Raw genomic sequence first — 22308 nt, forward strand, 5'->3', positions numbered from 1 at the left:
TAGAATGAGGAACAGATTCCCAGCAAGAAATATATTGGCTTTAAGAATTAAAGGGGCCAATTCTGTTGTGAATTTGGGTCTCCAGTGAGTCTGAGCACATGGCATTTTAATGCCGTTTGTCTTTCTAAATAGATTTACCATCTAGCTCATGTGATGACAGGACTTTGCTCATCAGCCAGAACATACATTTCAGAGGAGTTGTTACCTAAAATATTATCATAAGGCATAAGAAAACACACGATTTAAGTTGCCTTTCATGAACATAATTAAGAATTAATAAGCCGATACCAGTGGCCAGCCCTCAGAATTTCCACTGTTTTGCCTTTTGTGACCCGTGTTATTAAAAGTCCATTATTTTTACAGACTTTATTAAATTGGATCTTATTAAAGCATTCTGTATTTGCATTTGGTCTTTCATAATTCATTATTATTATGACATTTACTTTTTACCATCAGATCTGAAAACATATCATAAGCTACCCTTTTCTCTTGAAAGAAATGCTAATTTCAAACAGTCCTCTAATGGAGGAGAGAAGCTTTATCAGTTTTTTCATTTATTCCCGATCGTGGTAAGAATACTAATGCTAGACTTCACTATGCTAATATCTCAGAGCTTTTTTTGGTCAAAAGCTTAGAATTATTGTTTTTATCCTAGTACTAAGTATGAAGTGAGAAGGCCACTGCTTCCAGAGAAAACACCCTTCAGACACCGAGTGCTCGAATTTCAAGGAGGAGGACATGTTAGCATGAAATTTCTGGGCCAAACCCTAGTGCTTAGAACAATGATCAACATTTGAAACCTTTGGGTTTTTTGCACTAATTAACTAAAAAAAGAAAAGTAAAAATTCTCACCATTCTGGGGCAAATAGAGGCCTAGGAGCTGAGCGGTGTGGGATGCACCTAGGTGACCCATCTCTCTGTCTTTTTCAGTACAGCCAGGGTTGATCTGGGCTCAGATTTTTAGCAACCTGTCTGTCAGGCCACTGGCCTCAGGCCCATATGTCTCCCATAGAATGGCTCAGATGACCTCAGTGCTGTGGAAGGTCCCCTGAGTCACCTTCCTGTTTCTTGTCTCCTTTAGGTTTCTGACAATGTGCACGAGACACTTTGGCAGCGTGGTGGCTCAGACCATTCGAACTCAAAAGACAGATCAGTTTCCTCTTTTCCTTATCATCATGGGAAAACGCTCATCGAATGAAGTGTTAAATGTCATACAAGGTAAGACCTCCACACCATCTGCCATTGCAGGTCCATGTTCCTGAGACCGTAGTGCCATTGGTGCTGGAGTCTGAGCTTTTGTATTCTTTTTGCCTTCATGCTACAAATTCTTAAGATCAAGATATCCTTACAGAAGGAAGCATCACGAGACACTGGAAAAAGTGCAGGGTTTAAAATCAGAGGATCTGGGTTTAATTCTCAGCTCTGCAGCTACTTGTTTGTCCCTGGACAAGTCACTGGACCTCAGTTTACTCCTCTGTAAAATGAGAAGTTCAAGCCAGTTAATCAGAAAGATCCTTTTCAGCCCCAAGCCAGAGTTTTTGTGTAAGGAGTCTTCAGAAAGGCCAGCAACAGTCCCTGGTGCAAATACAGCTAATATAGTTGTTAAATGTCAGGGGTGGGACATCTCTATTGTGACTGGTCATGGCCACCGAGGTCTTGCTTCAAGACTCAACTCAAGCCCCACTTTCTACCTGAAGTCTTTCTTGGTGCTCCAAGATGCCAATTCCCTTCCTCCCTAAATTAACTTGTATTATTAGGGAGAAGATAAAATCCTATGAGGCTTAATATGTATGATGAGCCTGCAAAAGAGACTTGAGTAGAGTAGCCAGACAGGTAGGATGATGACTCAGGTGGCAAGACGACACAAAAATCCAGAGAGGAGGGTGTTCAGCAGAGGGAGACTAACGGTGCTATCAGCTGCAGAGAGGATCTCTACAGGCCCTAGGCTTGAGCATAGAAAGGTAGCAGCAGACCCTGTGCCTGCCCTCAGTGAGTTGGCAATCTGGAGAAAAGTCTTGGAATTAAAATCAGTTGATGTGGGTTTCTCTCAAGTCTGATGCTACCTATTCTGAAAGTTGTAAGAAGACTTGAAAGGTAGAAAAGGGCCAGGTTGTGAAGGGCTTTACATGAGAAACAAGAGAACTCATATTTGCTTCTGGATGTAAGAGGGAGGCACGGTACTAAGGAGGTATCATAGTAGTAGGGGAGTGGCAGAGTCAGATGTGTTCTTTAGCAGAATCCCTTTTGGGAGCCGAGCAGATGAATTGGACTGGAGAGAACTGAGGCAAGCGAAATCAGTCTGGTCAAGAAGTGCTGAGGGTCTGAGTCAGACTGGTGGCTATATGACTGAAGAGAAGGGAATGTAGCCAAGACGAGAAGGTGGAAATGACAAGATCTGGCAGCAGATTTGATGTGTGGGGTGAGTGAGAATGAGGAGTCGGGGAAATCACCGAGATTATGGGCTTAGGTGACTGGAAGGATGATGGCAGCCTCCACAGTAAGTCATATTTGGAAGAGGGGAGAGCTTGAGCAGAGAGATCATGAGTTCTGCTTTGGACATGTTGAGCAGGAAAGCATCTTGCAGACTTTCAAAACCTAATACAGTTTCACAAAACAGTATTCGTTTCAGCAATTTTTATTATTGTTATTCATCAGAGGATCAAGGGCCTAATTCCAGCTCTACTAGATGTATAGCTATGAGCAAGTTGCCAGCCTTTTGAGGGTAGGCCTTGATTTGTTGGGCTAGATACTCTCAGCTCTGATAGGATCTTGTGGCTCTCTGGGCTTGGGACAGATCTCAAACCAGTATGATCCAGTAGCTGACAAACATCAGTCTTTATCAGCAGATCTCACTGTATTTCTTAGCCATAAATGGAGCAGTGCTTCCCATTGTCCATAAAGAAATAAGCCACAAAGTTTTTTGTTTATTTTTGCCTTTTTTTTTTTTTAATCATCCCTTTGCAGGCTGTTGCTACTTGAGCAGAATTTGTAACATGGACCACTCACTGGGTTTGGACCCTGGTGAACTGGGCCCCACCACTGGCTTTGGGAATGAATTTTCCTTCTCTGTAGCACCATTTTCTTTTCTGTGGAGGTGGACAGACAGGCTTGCCAGGTATAGAGCGTACTGAACTTGGAGTCAGGACAGCCTGGGTTCTAATATCACTTTTCACACTTCCTCTTTGGACAGCAGGGTCCAAGGTGCTAGGTAGAGACTATTGAGTCCAATCCCCTCACTTTACAAAGGAGGAAACTAAGGCCAAGAGAAGGGAAGTGATTTGGCCATGTTCACAGAGCAAGTCAGTGTTAGAAGCAAGCTCTGAATTTAGATCTTCCTAGCTCCAGATCCAGCCTTTCATCCATTCCACCAAAAGATCAGATGTTTGGGGTAGATTGCAGTTTGCATCAATGGACAGAGTTGTCCCACCAACAAAATTGCAGATCCTTGAAGTGATCTTGTCAAATGAGGAGATTGGATTGGCTAATGCCTAAGTAAGGTCTCTTCCCCCTCTTTCAGGTTCTAAGACCACCACCACCCCTCCCTCTGCCCCATATTCTGTGGGCCCAGAATAGTCATAGAAACTTAAGCATGTCCATAATAATGGTAGTGTGTTCATAGCTTCTTTAAGTACTAACTGCCTTGATGGCTTGGGGAAAAAAAGTTTTGGTCCTTTATTGTCAAACATCTCTCATAGAACTTTAATGGGCAGAATATTGCTGCCCATCACGTATAAATTCTTGAATTTCAGCTACTGATGTTGCCCATCACCACTTCCTAGTTGAACATGTCAAACTTCTCAATGAAAAGACAAATTAAAATATTTTAATGAGATATTAAGCATTCTAATCTGTAATTTTTCCCCACACTAGTTATTCCTTCCTGATTAATTCAAGAATTGCTTTCCATTTTTTAATAACTTTAATAATGTGAAGTTCGGCAATCTTCTGGTGTTGCTAGGTAACACAACAGTGGACGAACTCATGATGAGGCTGATGGCTGCAGTGGAGATCTTCATGGCCCAACAGCAGGAAGACATAAAGGATGAGGTAAGGTCAAAGGTCACATCAGTGACAACAGGTGCCCAGGTCAGCCAGACTCCCTCCCTTCCCTGCCACCCCCCATCCTCTGTCAATACTGGCAAGAGTGGGGGTCTTAGTGAAGCTTGTCTCTTTGGCTGGTTGTGGAGAGAGTGACCCTGAGAGCTTCTAGATCCTTTTCCAGCACACTGCTGATTTCATCATGTGTTTGTTTCCCAAGCCTTTCTTTCCTTTTGCAAAAGTAGGATGTTGTGATCAGCATGTTTTAGGTCTGAACACATTTTTGAAACCCTCTAACATGTCTGGGTATAGGCACTTGATAAGTATTTGTTGAATGAATCAGTAGATCTCCTGAATTCTAAGGCCATCTGTCTTCCAGCAATGTTCAAATGTTCTCAATAACATAGAGTTCCCTGAAGGGACAGGATTGAAAATTTACTCTAGTTAGAGCATTTTGTTATCAGGGTTATTATTTACAATATTAATAACAGCTCAGCTCACATTAGTACCTTACTAAAAGGACATTCATATCCAAGGTCTCATTTTATCATCACAATTGCACTGAGAAGCACCAAGAAATGCAGTGGTAGAACTCCCAGTTCATAGATCAAGAAACTCAGGTTAATAAAGGTTTACTTAACCGTAATTACATAGCATGTGAATAATGAAGCCAGGCCTGGAACCAGGTATGCTGACTTCCAGCCCTGTGGCCTTCCCACCTCACAGTGCTTCCTTGTTAAGAGTTCACAACTGGGTGCATTACTGATATTTTACAGAAGGTCATAAGAAATTGCAACATTACCTTTAAAATTGCCTTGGGGGGCGGCCAGGTAGCACAGTGAGTAAGAGCACCAGCTCTAGTGTCGGGATGACCTGGGGATCGAATCCGGGCTCAGACACTTAGCACCCACCCAGAAACACCTGGCCGTGTAACCTTGAACAAGTTACTTAACCCCAATTGCTTAGGGGCGGCCAGGTGGCTCAGCGAGTTACAGCACGGGCCCCAGTGTCAGGATGACCTGGGGATCAAATCCGGGCTCAGATACTTAGCACCACACCCAGAAATAACTGGCCATGTAACCTTGAGCAAGTTACTTAACCCTGATTGCTTAAAAAATAAAAATAAAAATAAAATTGCCTTGGAAGTAGGAAGGCCGAATATTAAGTCTGGAGAAGAAAAGACTTAGACGGGGCATGATGCCCAACTTCAGATCCCTCCTGGCTTATGGTTGGGAAAAGGAATTTGCCTCATGCTTCTTGGCCGCAGGGGTAGAACCAGGAAGTCACAAGGGGGCAGTTCTCTGCTATTCACACCGGAATCATCCCACAGTCAAATGAATTACCGTGGAGGGAAGAGACTCCCAGCACAGAGGGCTTCTCATGTTTGATGACTGTCTCATAGACAGATCTGGATACAGTGACCTTGGAAGTCCTTCCCAGTGCTGAGGCTCTGCAAGCCTAACACTAGAGAGCCCCCCCAGGAAAGGGGCAAGGAGGGAAATGAGACCCATGATTTCATCGGGAGAGGGCACTCCCAAGTGAGAAAACTTCTCTGCCAGTGCAGGTCTTCACCTACTTGGCAGTCTTAGTTACCTGCACTCCAGAAAAGTTCTGTGATTGGACAGGGTCACATGGCTGAGATGTGGTAGTGGCCTTCCTGCCTTCAAGGCATGACCTCTCAGGTTGTGATTCTTGGTGAATCCAGTTGAATGTGGATTATGGCAGTTTATGGAAAAAAGGAAGAGAGGGAAGGGAGGGAGGGAGAAAGGAAACAAGAATTTATTAAGCACCGGCTAGATGTCAGGTACGTCCCAAGTGCTTTACAAATATGATCTCATTTGAACCTCCCTGCAGGTGAGGAGGGAAGGTGGTACTGTTATGATCTGCATTTAACAAATGAAGAAACTGAAGCTGGTTTGCCCGGGGTCACACAGCTAAGAAAGTGTCTGAGGCCATATTTGAACCCAGATTTTCCTAACCCTAAGTATAGGACTCAATCTCTTGTGCCACCCACTTCCTAAGAACATTAAATGGAAAAGTAAGAACACCATCACTCTTGTGTGGCACTTGTAGCCCTGCTGTGCAGTTCACTCTCCTGCTGGAACCACTGTGAGGTCGGGAGTGCCAGTGTTATGATCTTCACTTGGCCATGGAGGAACATGAGCCCCACAAGGTCCTTTGTGCCTCCTGGCCAGGAGTCTGAGTGAAGGAGTCCAGACAGACAGTGCCAAGAGCTGTGGAGAGCTGTGCAGATGGCGCAGGCTTCCTCTCTGCGAAGTTATTGAAGTTTGCCACAAACAAGTCAGTGTCTCCGTCATGCAGGGATGGAGCACAGCCACACAGTAGAAAGATGTTTATCTGTTACTCTGTCAACTGACAGTGACATTTTAAAGTAATGAAGCGCTGTTCTTAGTCAGGAATTTGTAATAATAGGTGTGTTGCCTTCCCAGATTACCTTTATCCTGGTCTAGAGACATTGATTGACAGTAATGCACAAAGCTCGCTCCTCAGCCACGGCGATTGGGTGTCTCGTTAGTGCCAGATTTACTGATTATGTTGTATGAGAATATGAATGCACATTATTTGCATGGGGATTTCCCAGTTCACTCTTTCTTCGTAATTTGTGTTCCCCAGAACTCATTGGTAAAGAAATTGACTCTAATTCCTTTAATGCTGAGCACAAATTTTAATATGAGGGTTATGGGAAAAATCCAAGGCCCAATATAATTGAATTTTTGATTGCATTTTGGCTTCAAGATGTTAGGATTTCTGTTTGCTTTGAAAGTGTCTTCTGGAAAGTTATTGTGCAGGTCACAAGTGAAGGGCCTAGAAGAAGCTCTTAAGTTTGTAGAACTATTTTGTATATTAGTCAGTCAGTAAACATTTATTAAGCACCTACTATGTGTTCCACTGTGCTAAGCAAGAATATTCTCTAGATCTTAAAGCTCAAGTATCAGCTGAATACCAGACAAGAAAGAAATACTACCATTGACAGTTGTGAATTTCCCTATATAATTTTTAAAAATGAAATTCTAATAAGTTTGTGATTCAGTTACAATCAGGAAGAGGAGACTGCTTGGGGGCCCAGTTTCTTTAAAATTAACTTAATCCAGGGCATCATGTCAAAACCAGTGCCCCCATGCACTCAGCAGTGAGGAGGACCCATGCAAGGGTCTTACTCCGGGGCTCCCTTCAGCTCTGCCCAAAGGCTTCTTCAGGCTGCTTGGTAGGAGAGTGACAGGGCTGAGGAGAAAGATCCCCCACTGGGGTCAAAGGTCATTTTCTGGGGCCACCCTGGAATCTGATGTGGGGTAAGTGATCCCCCCTCCAGAAGTGAGGGTGCCACACTGGAGGACTCCAGGAATTCCCACCAGCTCTTGAAGGCTGTCTTCTTCCACTGTTGTCTCATCCTCCCCTTCCATTTCAGTGGGCTCAGATACAAGTGGTCCTGGGGCAAGTTGCTGTCCTTTTTTTTAATTTGAATATTCTGTGGACTATTGTGCTGGTGGATTAAAATAATTGCTTTTGATAGTTGAATTAGAGCTTTAGGACATAAGCTCAACTCATTATCATGCCCTTCAATCCCTTACCTCTTCCAAACTTCCAGTCTGTTGCCAACTCTTTTTGTTTTTACCTTTTTTACAGTCTCACCTGTGTCCCCTTACTTCCACTCACACAGGCACTACTTCATCTCCTCATGCCTGGGCTATTTCAATGATCTCCTGTTATCCTGGTCTCATATCTCTCCTGGCTCGAATACAACCTCTGCTCAGAGACCAAAGGGATTTTTCTGAAGCTTAGTTCTGTCATGTCACCCTCCTACTCCAGTAGCTCCCCCTCACCTCCAAGATCCAATCGAAAGTCCTAGATTTAACATTTAGACTCCATAAACTGGCCCTTTGTGACCTTTTCGGGCTTCTTAGTCTTCACCCCCTTCGTGTACTCTGGGATCCAGTGGCACTGGCCTCTGTGCTATCATATAATGCTCCTTCTGCCATCTCCATCCCTTGCCTGGCTCTTGGACCCTGTTTGTCCATCCCCACCACATCACTCCAGAAAGCACCCTCTTGTGTTTTATCTTCCCCCATTGGAATACGAGTTCTCTTTTTGTTTATATTTGTGTCCCTAAACATAAGAAGTCCTTAATAAGTGCCAGTTGCCTTGCCTTGTTGACTTGCTATCCTTCATGCCCGCAACGTTCTCCCTCCTCAGCTCTTATCTTCCCATCTTCTTTCAAGGCTCAGCCCCAGTCCTGTCTCCTAGGGAATGCCTTCCTCGTCCCTTCTATGCAAGCAGACCTAGCCCCTCTCAGATTACTTCCCATCTACTCTGTACATATCCAGTTCTTTACTTGTCTTGTCCTGCATTAGAATGTGAGCTCCTTGAGGCCAGGGACAGTTGGGTTTTCTGTTTGGGTTTTGTGTTTTACCTTGCTGGCCTTTCTTTGCATCCTCACAGCATTTAGTGCAGTGGCTGGCACATGGTAAGTGCTTAATAAATGCTTGCTGAATGCATCCTCAGTGTAATTCAGTACCAGAACAACAGCAGTGATCTTCCCCTCATTCTGCTCTCCCATGACTTTGATCTCCTCTCTAAGGTTTATTTTTGTTGTTATCAATAGGATGATAATTCACACTTATGTGTTACTGCATATTGTGTGGTACCACTGAACACTCTTCAGCAATCTCTGATAATAAGCATCAGAATTGACATACAAGAGGAAGGTCTATGCCCATCCAGTGTATTTGTTACCATTGTGACAGAGGAGGTCCAGCATAGAGTCTGGGTGGAGGAAGGATTCCATGTGGATGCTGATATTTTCTAGCACATCCTATTTATAGATGACATCACACTGATTTCATCCAGCCAAGAGACATCACAGACTTCCTGGAAGAGAGCCAAGATTACCCAGAGGAGTTTGGCCTCACCAAACATTGGCATCTAGATGGATACTCTATAGAGCTTGTACTGATATGTGTCCATCTGAGACAGACAGTACAGGTGGACAGTGAGCAAGACCCAGGGTTAAGAAGGAAGAAGAGTGGGCTGGACTGCTCTCAGGGAAATTGCAAAGCATTGTTCCTGACTTCAAGTGTCTCATAACTACATCAGTCTGTCTTTTCAATACAGATGTCTTACTAATATAGCAATATGGCAGCAAGACCTAGAATATCACTGATTCCTTAAAGATAAGCTTCACACAGAGGACAGTGGAAAGGTGACATAAGCAAACTGCAGCACATCAACAACCCAAGAGACCATGAGGTCCTCTGAAGACAGAAGTCAGGGATGTCATTGGAAAATTGTAGGACGAAGAAGATGGTGTGGTCATGTGGCAGAAGCAAGGGGTAACTGGTGCCCTTGTGAGGTTGGAAATAAATAAGGAAGGCCTTCAGCATATTGGTGGGCCCTGTGTGGATGCTTTTGGGGGAGGATGTGGAGGAGAGTCCTACAGGATGAACAAGCACTTGTTCAGACAGTGAGCAACATTGTTGGAAGGAGCTCCCAATCTCTGCTATCATAGACTCCTTTGAACATTGGATTATTATATCATACAAAACATTTTCTCTGTAACAGCTTTATAAGGTAAATAGAACAAATATTATCATCTCTGTTTTACAAACAAGACAACTGGGACCGAGAAGTCAAGTGATTTATCCATGGTCAATTAACTATGTCACTGTCAGAGACAATATTCAAACCCAAGTCCTCTCACTTCAGGCCACCACAGTATATTACCATTCAGTCATGCAGCAGATGTCTGCAATGTTTGCCATATGGGAGGACCCTGTGCTTAGTGCTATGGAAGGTACTGTTGTGAAGAAGATATGGTACCTGCCCTCACAGAGTTTGTGGGCCAGCAGAGGAGTTAAGAAGTGTGCACAAATAACTGTTGTGCAAGGCAGGAGTAGCCGTGCAAACAAAGTATTCAACCCAGCTGCTCTTGATGAACCCAAGTTCCTTGGTCCTGATGAACTAAATCCTCCAGTCTTGAAAGAACTGGCCTGCGTGTTTGCTGAGCTACCATAAGCAATGTTGGAAAGGTTGTCCAAAACAGGAAGCACTCCCACAGCACTGGAGAAGGACATGGACCCAGTTTTCACAAAAGAGAAGAGAACGGAGTTTATAGTCCATAGGCTGGGGATATGAACTTCAGTTCCTAGTAACATTCTAGAAAGGATTGTTAGACACACATTTACTAAACATCCAGAAGGGGAAGAATCATTACCGAGAGCTGGCATGGCTTCCTCAGAAACTGTTGTACCAGACTCACCTCATTTCCTTTGGTAATAAGATGACCACTGGACTGTAGAGAAGGGGAATCTGGGAGAAGTTGTCTGCTAGATTAAAGTGTCTCATGCCCTTCTTGTGGGGTTAAATAGTAAGATAGTCAGAGGAACCCAGAACACATTGGATCCCCAGAATATTTGTTAATGGTTCAGTGTCTCCATGGCCAGAGGGTGGTTCCCTCGGGGCCTGGGCTGGGCCCCAGGTTTAACACTTTATCTCCATGCTTTGGATAAAGGCCTAGATGGTATTCTCATCCCCTTTGCTAGTGATTCCTCTCCTTCTGCTGTCTTGTCTGTTCCTAGAGGGCAGAACTAAGAGCAAAGAATGGGAGGGGTAGGGAGGCTTTATTATTTCAGATTTAGGCTTTATGTAGGACAACTTTCCAGCCAGGCTCAGCCTAAATGGACTGGTCTGGCTCCAGTGGGAGGTGTCCTCATCACCACCATAGCTCAGTGCTTGCCACAATGCCTGGCACACAAGACAAACTTGATAAATGCTGGTTGACTGGCTGCCTCTTTTCTCTGTAACAGTCCTGGGAGATAGATAAGAAGGTATTGTCCCCATTGTAGAGATGAGGACACTGAAACTCAGAAAACTTAATGGATTTGCCTAGGTTTGCACAGCTAATAAGTGTTGGAACTAGCAATCAAAACCGTGTTTCCTGACTGAAGGTCTTTCAAGCAAAGGCTCAGGGACTACTTGGTAGGGAGGGTTTTAGAGGAAATTCAAAACAGTAATGGACAGAATAGATCCACTTCTGTTTTCTTCTGTGTTCTTTGCCAAGGAGAATAAATGACCTTTGGATCAAAAAGAGCAGAAAGGGGGGTCCCCCAGGTAGGATGCTAAGACAACTGGTAGATATGATTGCTTGAGCCTTTGTCAGTGATCTACACAAGAAATAGAGCAGTGCCTTCAAAATATAAAACACCCAAGCTATCAGAAGACCTATCCATCAGATAAAGATCTTAAATAACCCAATCTCAGAAAACAGAATCAAGCTAGCTGTAAAGAAACTATGGGGGTAGCTGGGGAAGGGAGTGAGGGGGAAACGATTCCTGGTCCTGGTGAATTCACAGGAAAATTCTTTAATAAAAGTTTTTAAGAATAGTTAGTGCCCATACTTCACAATTTATTTCCAAAAATTGAGAAAGTAAATACCCAAAATCCTTTTATGAGACAAATATAGCCCTAATGCCTGAAGCAAATAAAGATAAAATATAGGAAGAAAACTTTAAGCTAGTATCATTCATGATCGACTGATGAACATCAACTCAAAAATTGTCAATAAAATGCTATCAAACTAACTGCACTGTTTTATCCAAGAAATCATTCTTTATGATCAAATGGGACTTACGTCAGAGAGTCAAGGAAGGTTCAACATTAGGAAAATAATCAACATAGTCATATTAAAAACCAAAACTTCTAAAACCACATGATTATAAAAGACCATGGAGAAAGGAAGAATTACTGCAACAGTGGAGGATGTGTCCCAGCTTTAAAAAGGCAAGAACATGGAATCCATAAATAATTGGCCAGTGAGCTTGATTTTGACTCCTGAAAAATTCTTAAACATATTATTAAAAGAATAGTGTCAAAAGTAATTATGATCCCAAGGAGCCAGTCTGGCTTCAGCAAGAACAGGTCATGCCAGGTCAACCTTCTTTTCTTTTTCTGGACAAATTTTCTAATCTGGTTGAGCACAGGCATATTATAGTTTATCTAGATTTTATCGAAGCACCTGTCATGTTGCTTTATACAAAAGATGTGTAGGTGAGAAGCTAAGAAGATTCTGAACTGATTGACTGGTCAGACCAAAAGTGTCTGAATAAGAGACGTTTCTGCTTCTACATCACCTTAGAAGGAAGTTTCCTGTGGAGTGCCTCCTCCTATCTTATCTGTGGTTAGTTTCATTTAGTTTAAATTAACATTGTTATCCCTGATTATAAGTGTAAGACTTGCCTGAGTGACTGAGAAGCCCTGGAGGCAGGAGGACCTGGGCTAGAGGGCCACCTTGGTCACTTGGTGCCCAGTTGCATTGCCCCTCTAGGCTTCAGGTCACTAAGATTCAGCATTGTAGAGTTGGGGCCACTGCCTTGGAAGGGGGAGCTTCTTATCTAGGAGCCTCCCTCTGTCAGTGCAGTCACAGGTCCTTGGATACATGGTGAGACAACATGTTAATCAGATCAGTAGGTGGCTTAAAACTGGGAAAGACAGCCACCACACTCAGTCATTGAACTTTGTAAATGCATTTATGAAGTGCTGGCTGTATACAAGGTGCTCTGTTAAGCTCTGAGGATTCGAGCAGGAAAACAAGTCAGCCCCTGCTCTCAGGTAGCTTCCATTCCATTAAAGCTCCTATTGAGGGGGAGAAAACACCTACAGAAGAGAAGTCTCAGTGGTCCATAAGGTAGATCAGCAAAGCACTTGGTAATGCTTCTTACCCTCTTTAATGCCATTGCTAAAACTGTGTCCATTTCTGGTGCCGGACCATTTGGCAGCACCGAGGACTTTGGCAGAGACAACTCTCCCATGAAGGTGGTGGGTGACAAAGTCTCTATCCTGACTTATTTTAAAAGGTTAGAATAGGGGTGGCCAGGTAGCACAGCGAGTAAGAGCACCGGCTCCAGTGTTGAGAACACCTGGAGATCGAATCCCGGGCTCAGACACTTAGCACCCACCCAGAAACACCTGGCCGTGTAACCTTGAGCAAGTTACTTAACCCCAATTGCTTAGGGGCGGCCAGGTGGCTCAGCGAGTAAGAGCATCGGCTCCAGTGTCGGGATGACCTGGATCAAATCCGGGCTCAGATACTCAGCACCACACCCAGAAATAATAACTGGCCGTGTAACCTTGAGCAAGTTACTTAACCCCAATTGCTTTAAAAAAAAAAAAAAGGTTAGAATATTGGATCAATCTAAGATGAGATTAAAGAGATGAAGGTAAAGTCTTACACTTGGGGTCCAAAGAACAAATTTTTCAGTTTAAAAGTCGGGGGGGGGGGTGGCTGCAGAGCAGCTTCTCCAAGAGATCTCGGGGTTTTGCTGGGCTGCAGTAAACTCAGTATGAGTCAATGGCATGGATTAGCAGCTGCAGGAAGGCGGGCATTATGGTGAGAACTTGGGGGGGGGGGGGGGAGTAGTATCTACTTACTAAGGGCCAAGCACTGTGCTATATTCAGGAGATACAAAAACAAAATTGAAAGTCTCTGCCCCAGGAGCTTTGATTCTGTTGGGGGAGATGGCACATACCTGTATAAGTATACACTAAACTCTGCCAGATTAAGCCACCCTTGGTGTATTTTCCTGGGTACCACATTTTATGCAGAATATTGGTGACTGTCCCAAGGAGGTTGACCAGGATGAGGAAGGGCCTCAGAAGGATGGGTTGAAGGAACTAGGCATGTTCAGTCTGGAGAAGGGAAGGCTCCAGGGGGAAATAACAGCTCTTCAAGTACTTGAATACGGCCAGCAAGGGAATCAGGGATTGGACTTTCCAAGAGGGGAGACCTTGGAACAGTGGGGAAAAAGCTGCAGAAATTCTGATTTGTGCTCAATGCAGTGGGCAACCACCTAGTAATTCAAGCTGTCCCAAAGTAGCCTGGTTTACCTGAGAAGGCAGTATGCTTTGCCTCACTTGCAGCCATCCAGCAAGTGCAGTTTGTTTTAAAGCAGATCTGTCTTCAGCTTTAGCAGTCATCAGGTAGCCTCTCAGGCCCCATCCAAGATTGTAAGGGTGGGAACATCCTCCTCTGAGTTATGATCATTTGGGGACTTCCTTGTGTAAATAGGAGATCTGCAGGTCTCATCGTCTCAGAAACATGGTCTCCACTCACTTCCCTATGTTGCTTTGCTCTTGCTGTCCTTATGACTAAAGCATCCTTCCCCCCTCATCACCTGGTGAATTTAGACTAATAAATGTTACTCAGCAAGTTCAAAACCCAGCTGCTCCCTTCAGGAACCTCCCCTGGTCCTCCATCACTAATGACGTTCCTTCCTGGAATCCTACCCCCAAGCTCTTGTTTATGCTTCTCTTAGTTTATGCTTCTCAGACCATTGTCAGTAGTTCTCCACTCCTATTAAACTTCAGGAGCTTGGATGTCTTGTCTGGTTGCCTCACTGCACACAGACAGAATGGAATCACTCTTTGTTGAATGGAAAAGAATTACACCCATCAGACTTACCAGGTCTCTCTTCTAGGCCGGCAGCATGTAAAGTGCCCTCTTCCCAACTGCCACATCAGGAAACCCTCACCTTCGTAGTCTCCTACATAGTCTCTGTATCTTTGTTTCTAAACCTTTGTTGTCTCCTCTTCAGATCTCTCATCTTTTTCCCCCTTCTCTTTCTTCTTTCCCCATTGTTTTTTGTCTTGATGTAGCCATAGGCAGGTTCTTGTGGTCTCTTACAATGGCAAACAGGACTTAGAGCCTGGATTCTGTGACTGTTTTCTTAATAACAAGAATAAGTCATCCCAGACCACACAAAGAGAAGCTGAAAGGACCTTTTTCTTCCCATATCCAGCCATACGTCTTTGTTTAAAAAGGTCAGTGTTTCAAAGGAATCTTCTTTTTGTCCTTTCTCTTTTTCTTCTTAAATATAAGAGGCATACTTCCTGCAAATAACAAAAAGGAAGAACCTCCCTGGTGAACAGTACTTTAAGAAGGACTTTCCCCTTTGGGTAGATGGAGAACTTGGATGAATGTGGCAAAAACAAAAGGGGTATTTTTCATAATTGAAATCTTGCTGAAGATACAAAGGACAGTGGAGCTAAGAGATGGTGTTAGCTGGAGTAACTGTCCATGGTGGAGCTGCTGGATAGTTCCGCACTCCACAGAGACCTTCCAGCACAGGCAACCACTCCTAGACAATGGAATTATCCTCTTGAGAATTCACCTTTCTGTTTCCTCGGTGCCCAGAATCTCCAAGGTCATAATATCATAGAATTTGGAGCCTTCAATATCATCCAGTGCTCAGCAGAGTGCCCAGTACATTGGCTGAGAGATCATCTCCAACCCCTTCATTTGTAGGTGGAATAACTGAGGCCCAGAGAGGTTAAATGCTGTGCTTAGGACCACACAGAAGAGACCAGATATGAACCCAGGTCCTCTGATCCCAAATACAATATTCTTTATGTTATGTCTGACTTCCTGTCCCCCAGTTATGTAGGTCTTCCCAGTGCCCAGACCTCTTCTTTGCAGTATCTCTAGCTGATTACTTCAGTGATGGGGCAGTGACTGCCCAGTATGGCAGCCCCTTCAGCTCTAAGCTGGCAGGAACCTCAGAGGCCTGCTAGTCCAACTCAAATCGGTCAAATCCTCGCTGGAATAGTTTTGTTCTACAACATTCCTGACAAGTGGTGATGAAGAGGCCTTCATTTGGACACCTTCATTTGGACATCGCCATTGTACCACCTGCAGCAGTAGCAACAACCATTTAGGAAGTGCCTACAATGTACACTGGACTCCTAGTTCCATGCCCTCTGCCCCTTGCCCCCAAAGACTTTCCTGCTTATTTGGAGAGAGAAGAAATATGTACATGTGTCCATAGGATGAACTCCGCTACTTTCTGGACCTCTTCAGATATCTCCTCTTGGCACAGAGGCAGCCCTGGGGCCTGAAGCCTTTGCAGCAGAGTCTATATTCTGTCTAGTCCCATTGTGCTAAGGAGTTTTTGAGGAGGGAGTTATGTCCATCCTTGTCCCCTAAAGACCAGCTCAGCTGTGTCTAGCAAAGGTCACTCACTGCTGGAGCCATGGACACCAGGTGCAGATGCTTCTGGCCTCAGCAGCTACTTAAAACAGTTTCCTAAGGTGTGGCGGTGCTGAGATCTGTGTGACAGTGTAGATGTTGCATCCACAGACCAGAGACGCTGTGGGGCAGGTTGTGATTAAGCCCCAGGTAAATGGAACGGGTTTGGCTCCCCTGGGCTAGCCCGGCCAGAGGCTGCTCATCTCCTGGAGGGGGAGGTCTTCATTTTCAGTTCTTCAGCCTGTTGTGGACATTGGGACTGTAGATGTGAGGACAACCTAGAATCACCCCACGGGAATCCAGATTACTTCGTGCCCCAGCCCAGCCTTGCTCAGGCCATGAAACCCTCCTTACCCTATGCACACACTTGGTATCCTTTCCCGAGCCAGAGAAGCTTCAAGGAGGAATCACTCGGTTCAGCTTTCTCCTACCTTCTTCTTTATAACAGTTGTGTTAACTGAAGCCTGGAGAAGTGACTTGAACCAGGTCACCCAGAGAGGTGAGGAAAGAGCCAGGATGGAGAGGTTTTCTGCCACACCATGCTAGCTCCCTTGGAAGAGTTTTTCAATTCAACCAACATTCATTTAGTGCTTGTGTGATAGTGAAGAGGGGGACACCAATATTAGGTCTGCTGTGGGCTCTGTTCAACCTGAGTTCCCTAATGGAGATGTTGGACATGGTCACGAGTGCATGAGAATCATCCCAAACTGCTTTGTGCAGTGAAAAGAGGAAGTCTGTTACTGACTGGGATAATCAAGAAAGACCCTGCAGGATGGGTTATTTGAATAGGACTTTTAGTGGTAAGGAGTGAAATTTGCCCTCTTGAGAATTACAGCCTCACAGAAAGATTATACGTCATTGAAGAAATATTTAGTGCTTCCTGTGTCCGGAGATCTGTGCTGCCTTCTTGGAGTTTACCTTCTAGAAGGGAGATAAGACAGAACAATAACACTAATGTACAACATGAGTTAATATCAGAATGAACAGACCAGATATATGTATGTGGATGCCTGCCCCACTTAAGTGGAATTGTCATCAGTGGAGAGAATCTGCTGGGAGAAGGAGTCATGGCCCCAGCATGCTGACACCCAAGAACAGAGAAAGGCACTCCTGAGAGGAGATGCCTGATTACCCATTGGCAGGAGGCTGGGCCCACCTGCTCCAGCTGAGGTGGGGCCTTCTGTATGGATTACAGTAACACTTTCTGACAAGCTTCAGCTGGGTGGGGCACCTAGAGCCGTCCCGCCGTGCATTCTTCTTCAACTTTTGTCTGTCATATTTTATTACTGTAAACTTATGTGCTGTGTCCCAGCTGGGCCAACTTGTCCAGGCCTTGTTTTCACTAACAGGAGAGCCTAACAAAGGCTGTTTATTTTTCTCGTTATGCAATATCAGCTGGCTGGCTTTAGGGCTAATGCAGCTTGCCATTGTATTTTCTTCCTGAGCGGTGCTCTGAAAGTAGCTGCCTGAATGTTTTTCATATACAAATTAAAACCTTCCACTTGTTCTAAATTCCCTTCAAGTGGTTGGTGAGTTGTTCTGAGTGTCAGAAACATGACAGGCCCCTAAAGAATGTTGGAAAGGAAGAGTCATTTAAGCAAATCCTTCACACCTAAAAGCAGGAAACATATATGCCTGAAATGCTACATTAAGCCCTCTCATGCAGGTGTTTCCCCAGGGAAAACATTCTCTTTGGGAAAAGCTCTTATGCTCTCTAAAAATAATTTTTCACCCATTAGACTAGTTTTTCATGTTTCATAGAAGCAATTTGGAGGTTAAAAACTAATATTCCATTTGTACTAAGTCCATGATGGCCTTAAATTGGGGCTCGTAGTGTTAACAAAGTCAGCAATGCAAAGTAGTCAAGCAGTAAGTCCAGGAAGGCAACAGCTGCTGCCATTAACGCAAAAGTGAGAGTCCCAGCTCCTCTCCTCCTAGGGCAGCAGGTAAAAGGAGAGGGTTGGCACCTTGGGCAGTAGACTGACCTACTGCTATTGCTGAACTGGGGGTTTTAGGAAGGAGGTATATAGCATAACCTACAGCCTTGTGTATTTGACCAGCTTTTCCTGGGTGTCTAGATTTAAGTTCCCCTGGGTCATGTGTGTCCTTGGAAGGACTTACTGCTTTGCCCAAGGTGAAGAGTAGACACAACAAGGAAAGATCTGGGTGATGGCAGCTCTGTGTCACCAAGTCAGTGACATTCTGATCTCTTAACTGAAACTTCTCCCTCCAAAGTTATTGGTGATCTCTTAATGGCCAAATGGTTTCATCTTCTGCCATACCTCATCTTTGATGTCTCTGTAGCACTCGACACTGGTGACCACTGTCTCCTGGATGCTCTCTCCTCCCAGAGTTTTCACGACACTACACTCTCATGGTTCTCCTCCTGCCCATCTGGCCGCCATTTCTCAGTCTCTCACTCAGCTGTCATCTGTGTCCCATCCAACCATAGGTCATCCCAAGCCTATGTTCTGGGCCCTGTTTTCTAATTGTACCTTCTCTCTCAGTAAACTCAACAACTTTATTCAGTTCCATTTATATTCTTTATGTAGATAACTCTCAGATCTGTGTATCTAGCCCTGTTCCCTCTCCTCAGTGCCTGCTAGTGTCACATCTCCAGCTGCTGAATTGGATATTTCCAACTGAATGCCCCATATGCACTTCTTTCTCAAACTGCTTTTCCCCCAGAACCACCTCTCTTCATAAATCCCCTATTTCTAGTTAGGGCACCGCCACCCCCTTTAAGGCACCCTGGTTTGTAACCTTGAAGGCATCTTCATTCGCCTTCGTTCACCTTCACCATTCAGCTGCCAAGTCTTTTCTGTTTTACCTTCTTGGCATCTCTCCCATCAATCCCCAGTCTACACTCCAGCAGTTCCTCTGCCATTGAGGCCCTTGGCACCTCTTTCCTATGGCACCTTGGTCTCCTGACTCTTGCCTCTCCTACTTCAGTCCACCTTCCACCTGTGTAACTGCCAAAGTGATTTTCCTACCGCATGGGTCTGAGCAGATTAATCTCCTGCTCAGTGAGCTCTGTGGCTTTGCCTTTAGGATAAAATGCAAACTCCTCTATTTGACATAAATGTCAAAAAATGACATGAAAGCCTTTCCCAGTCTGGCTCCAGCTTATCTTTCCAGGCAGATCATACATTACTCCCCTTCACATACTCTACGCTCCACCAGCTGGTCAGCTTACTTTCCTTTCTATGTGACGTATCGTCTCTTTTCCACATGCCTGGTTGTACAAACTGAGCTTCTGCCTGTAATGCATGCCATCTTCTCCTTCCTGCAGAGCTCACCTCAAGTATCTTCTCCTAAACAAGGCCCTTCCTGATCCCCATTTACTAGTATCTCCTTCCAGTCATTTTGTATCTATTTCTATATAGAAATTGTTTCCTCTAATACAATGGAAGTTTCTTGAAAGAAGGGACTATTTTATTCTCAATCCCCTCCCCCAGTGCCTGGCACGTATTACTTAATGTGTATTCTCATGAGCATACCTGGGTCTGGTCCTCTGTGTTCAAAGAGAGATGGGAGGCTGTAGGTGCAAGATGGGATGGGTGATGTGAGAAGTGGCTGGTGTTTTGGTTTGTTTTGTCCCACTCATTGCTTCACTGTTACAAGGCAGGTGCTACCAGGAGGGAGAAAGGAGTCCTTGGGAAGTAAAGTGTTTAGTGGAGGAACACAAGTGCTGGTAGCCCTGTGACACTTAGGCTTGGATTAAGGGCTTCTTGGCTGCTTATCCATTCTACAGGGTACAGAGAGGAGAGGGATCACTAGACAACAAAGCCAGCATCCCAAAAGACATTTCCTGACTCTGACAGTAAAAATGAATCTAAGGAGATGAAATTTAGTGAAGACAAATGTAAAGTCTTTGGGGGACTCCCAAATGTACAGATCTAGGCCCAGATTCCTGAGCCCCACGTGTACATTCCCAACCACTGTCCAATGGTCATTGTCAGTTGATACCCTATAAACATATCTCAATCTCAACACAGCCAAAACAGAACCCATTTCCCTTTCTAAATTCTCTATTTCTGTCAACAGCACCACCATTATTTCCATATAGTAGATTTAATCATATTGATGGATGATGTACAATTCATTGAATTCATCTCTTCTAGGAAGATGTAACAGATTAGTGTATGTAGAAAAAAGCTTGCCCAGAAGACAAGAACTGAAAATCTTAATGTCCAGGTAATAAGGAGAGAAGGGCCCTAGATCTTTAGGATTGAGTAAATTTACTTTTCAGATATAAGATGGAGGTGGCATGGCCAGATGGAGATCTAGGGCTCCCAAGGAATTTAACTTAGCATGTGAGTCAAGGCCATGCTGTGGAAGCCAAGCAGTCTAAGGGCATCAGAGGATTGTGTCGGTTATTGTTATTATTATTGAAGGCAATACTCCTCTGAAAATTATTAATATTATTATTATTATTGAAGGCAATACTCCTGCCCAGTGCCCAGGACACAACACTGAGGAGGCCCTCAGATTGGGAAGGCAGGCTGTCGTCACCATGCTAACTCAGGAGTGGGCAGAGGCCAGCTCTGACAGTGTACTCTGTAAAGGACAGGGAGAATATTTTGATAAGGAGAGAGAGAGAGGTGGAGCAAAGGGCATCTCAGGGAGAAGGACTTGGCAGACCAGTTTGATGGTGCACATCCTGAATGTACACTTGTTTCACTTTATTGCTGTCTGTGGAGCCAGGGGAGTGAGATAAAAATTATAAAAGCATCCCTCCTGGCCAAGTTCAGGGGGCTCTCCTTTGTCTGGGCAGCAGGTGACAGATGCTCTGCCCATTCAGTGGTAAAGCCATCCCTGTAGCCGCTCATCTCAGTACCTACAATAGTCTATTTTAAACTCAAGTTGTTTATTTATAATACTTTTGTTAACTCATGGGGATTGGTTACATGGCCATACAATTGTAACATCAATAGAGCATGTTCTCAATGAAAGAACTTCAGCTGTGTAGACTGAAAGGAACCTCATTTGGGCATATAGGCATAACAGCATAATGACAGGCCATTCATACTTACCTGTAAACAGAGTTGACCTAAACGAAAGCACTTCCTGAATGGTCTATTTCTCCCTTAATTTTTGCTGCACAGGGGAGTATCATCTTGAAAGTACCCCCTTCTGTGCAGAGACTTACATAGAAGGGTTTTAAAGACATGATCAGTAGCTCTCAGTAGATCTGTGGTTTCACTGATACGGGAACCACCCCATAAGGAGCACTCACCCCCTCTCTAATTGACTGTACCTTCTCTGAGCAACACTCTTAGCATGTTGCCGAAAATGTGGAGAGAAGCATTTGCCCAGGGTGCAGTCAGTGTGAGCTCAGACAGCACCTAACTACCCTTGCTTCTGTGGCTGAAGAGCTTGGTTCTATGCTGCAGACCCAGCTCCCCATGCCCGGCATCACACTTCTCACCAGGGTTGTTTATGGCCACTGGGGGAATTTGCTTTACTTCACCATGCATAGTTTTACAAGGTTGTATTTTTTTCTTTTTTCTTGATGGGGGCGGGGGGAGATGGGAGGGAAAGAAAATGTTTGTTAATTTAAAAGATTTTACTTAAAAAACAAAAGCAAAGTTATTGTTATTCACTGAGCTCTGTCGGATTACCCCAAAGTGCCAGCATGGTAGAGGCTCTTTACGTCTTTTTTGTCCTGTGCTTTCTCCTGCAGGACGAGCGTGAAGCACGAGAAAACATGAAGAGAGAGCAGGACGAGGCTTATCGTCTTTCACTCGAAGCTGACAGAGCCAAGGTGTGTGTGCTAAAGGGGTGGGGTATGTATAGGGAAAAGCATTTGATTTCCAAGAATTCTTTCAATATCTAAATCTTCTAGCTATCCAAAAAGCTCTAAATCCATCTAGTCCCAACTCTTTGTTGTTTTGTAGATATATGAAATGACTAGCGAAGGCAGATGACTTACCCAAGGTCATATTATAGTTAGCAAAGCAAGAATTCAAATCCAGGCCCTTGGACTCTAGGTCCTATTTTGCTAGATCAAATCTATCCCTTAAAAATTATTTAGCACATATTTTGCATTTACCTATTTTGTTCCCCCAACTGAATATGAGCTCCTTGAGGGCAGAAATTTTTTTCATATTTTTCTTTGTATCCTGGCATTACCAGGCACATAGCAAATGCTTACTGACTTGAACTGAATATCTGCCAACCCACCACATTCCACATATGCAATACCTTTCCAGGGTATGCACACTAATGAGTTA

General features: G+C 44.3%; 1 protein-coding gene across 2 annotated transcripts in view; it reads left to right on the plus strand.

Moving 5' to 3' along the window:
- The window catches only part of LOC138164996 (FAS-associated factor 1), a 419323-nt gene that overhangs the window by 341488 nt on the left and 55527 nt on the right, over positions 1-22308 (plus strand). For both annotated transcript variants that reach the window (XM_069093034.1, XM_069093033.1), the window contains exons 14-16: positions 1082-1218; positions 3959-4047; positions 21759-21839. In XM_069093034.1, coding sequence (XP_068949135.1) covers positions 1082-1218; positions 3959-4047; positions 21759-21839 — 307 coding nt within the window. The remainder of the gene's footprint in view (positions 1-1081; positions 1219-3958; positions 4048-21758; positions 21840-22308) is intronic.

This window comes from Petaurus breviceps, unplaced genomic scaffold (genome assembly GCF_028583685.1).
Source record: "Petaurus breviceps papuanus isolate PSGF00001 unplaced genomic scaffold, PetGlider_PUasm1.0 207, whole genome shotgun sequence".
NCBI classification, from domain to species: domain Eukaryota; kingdom Metazoa; phylum Chordata; class Mammalia; order Diprotodontia; family Petauridae; genus Petaurus; species Petaurus breviceps.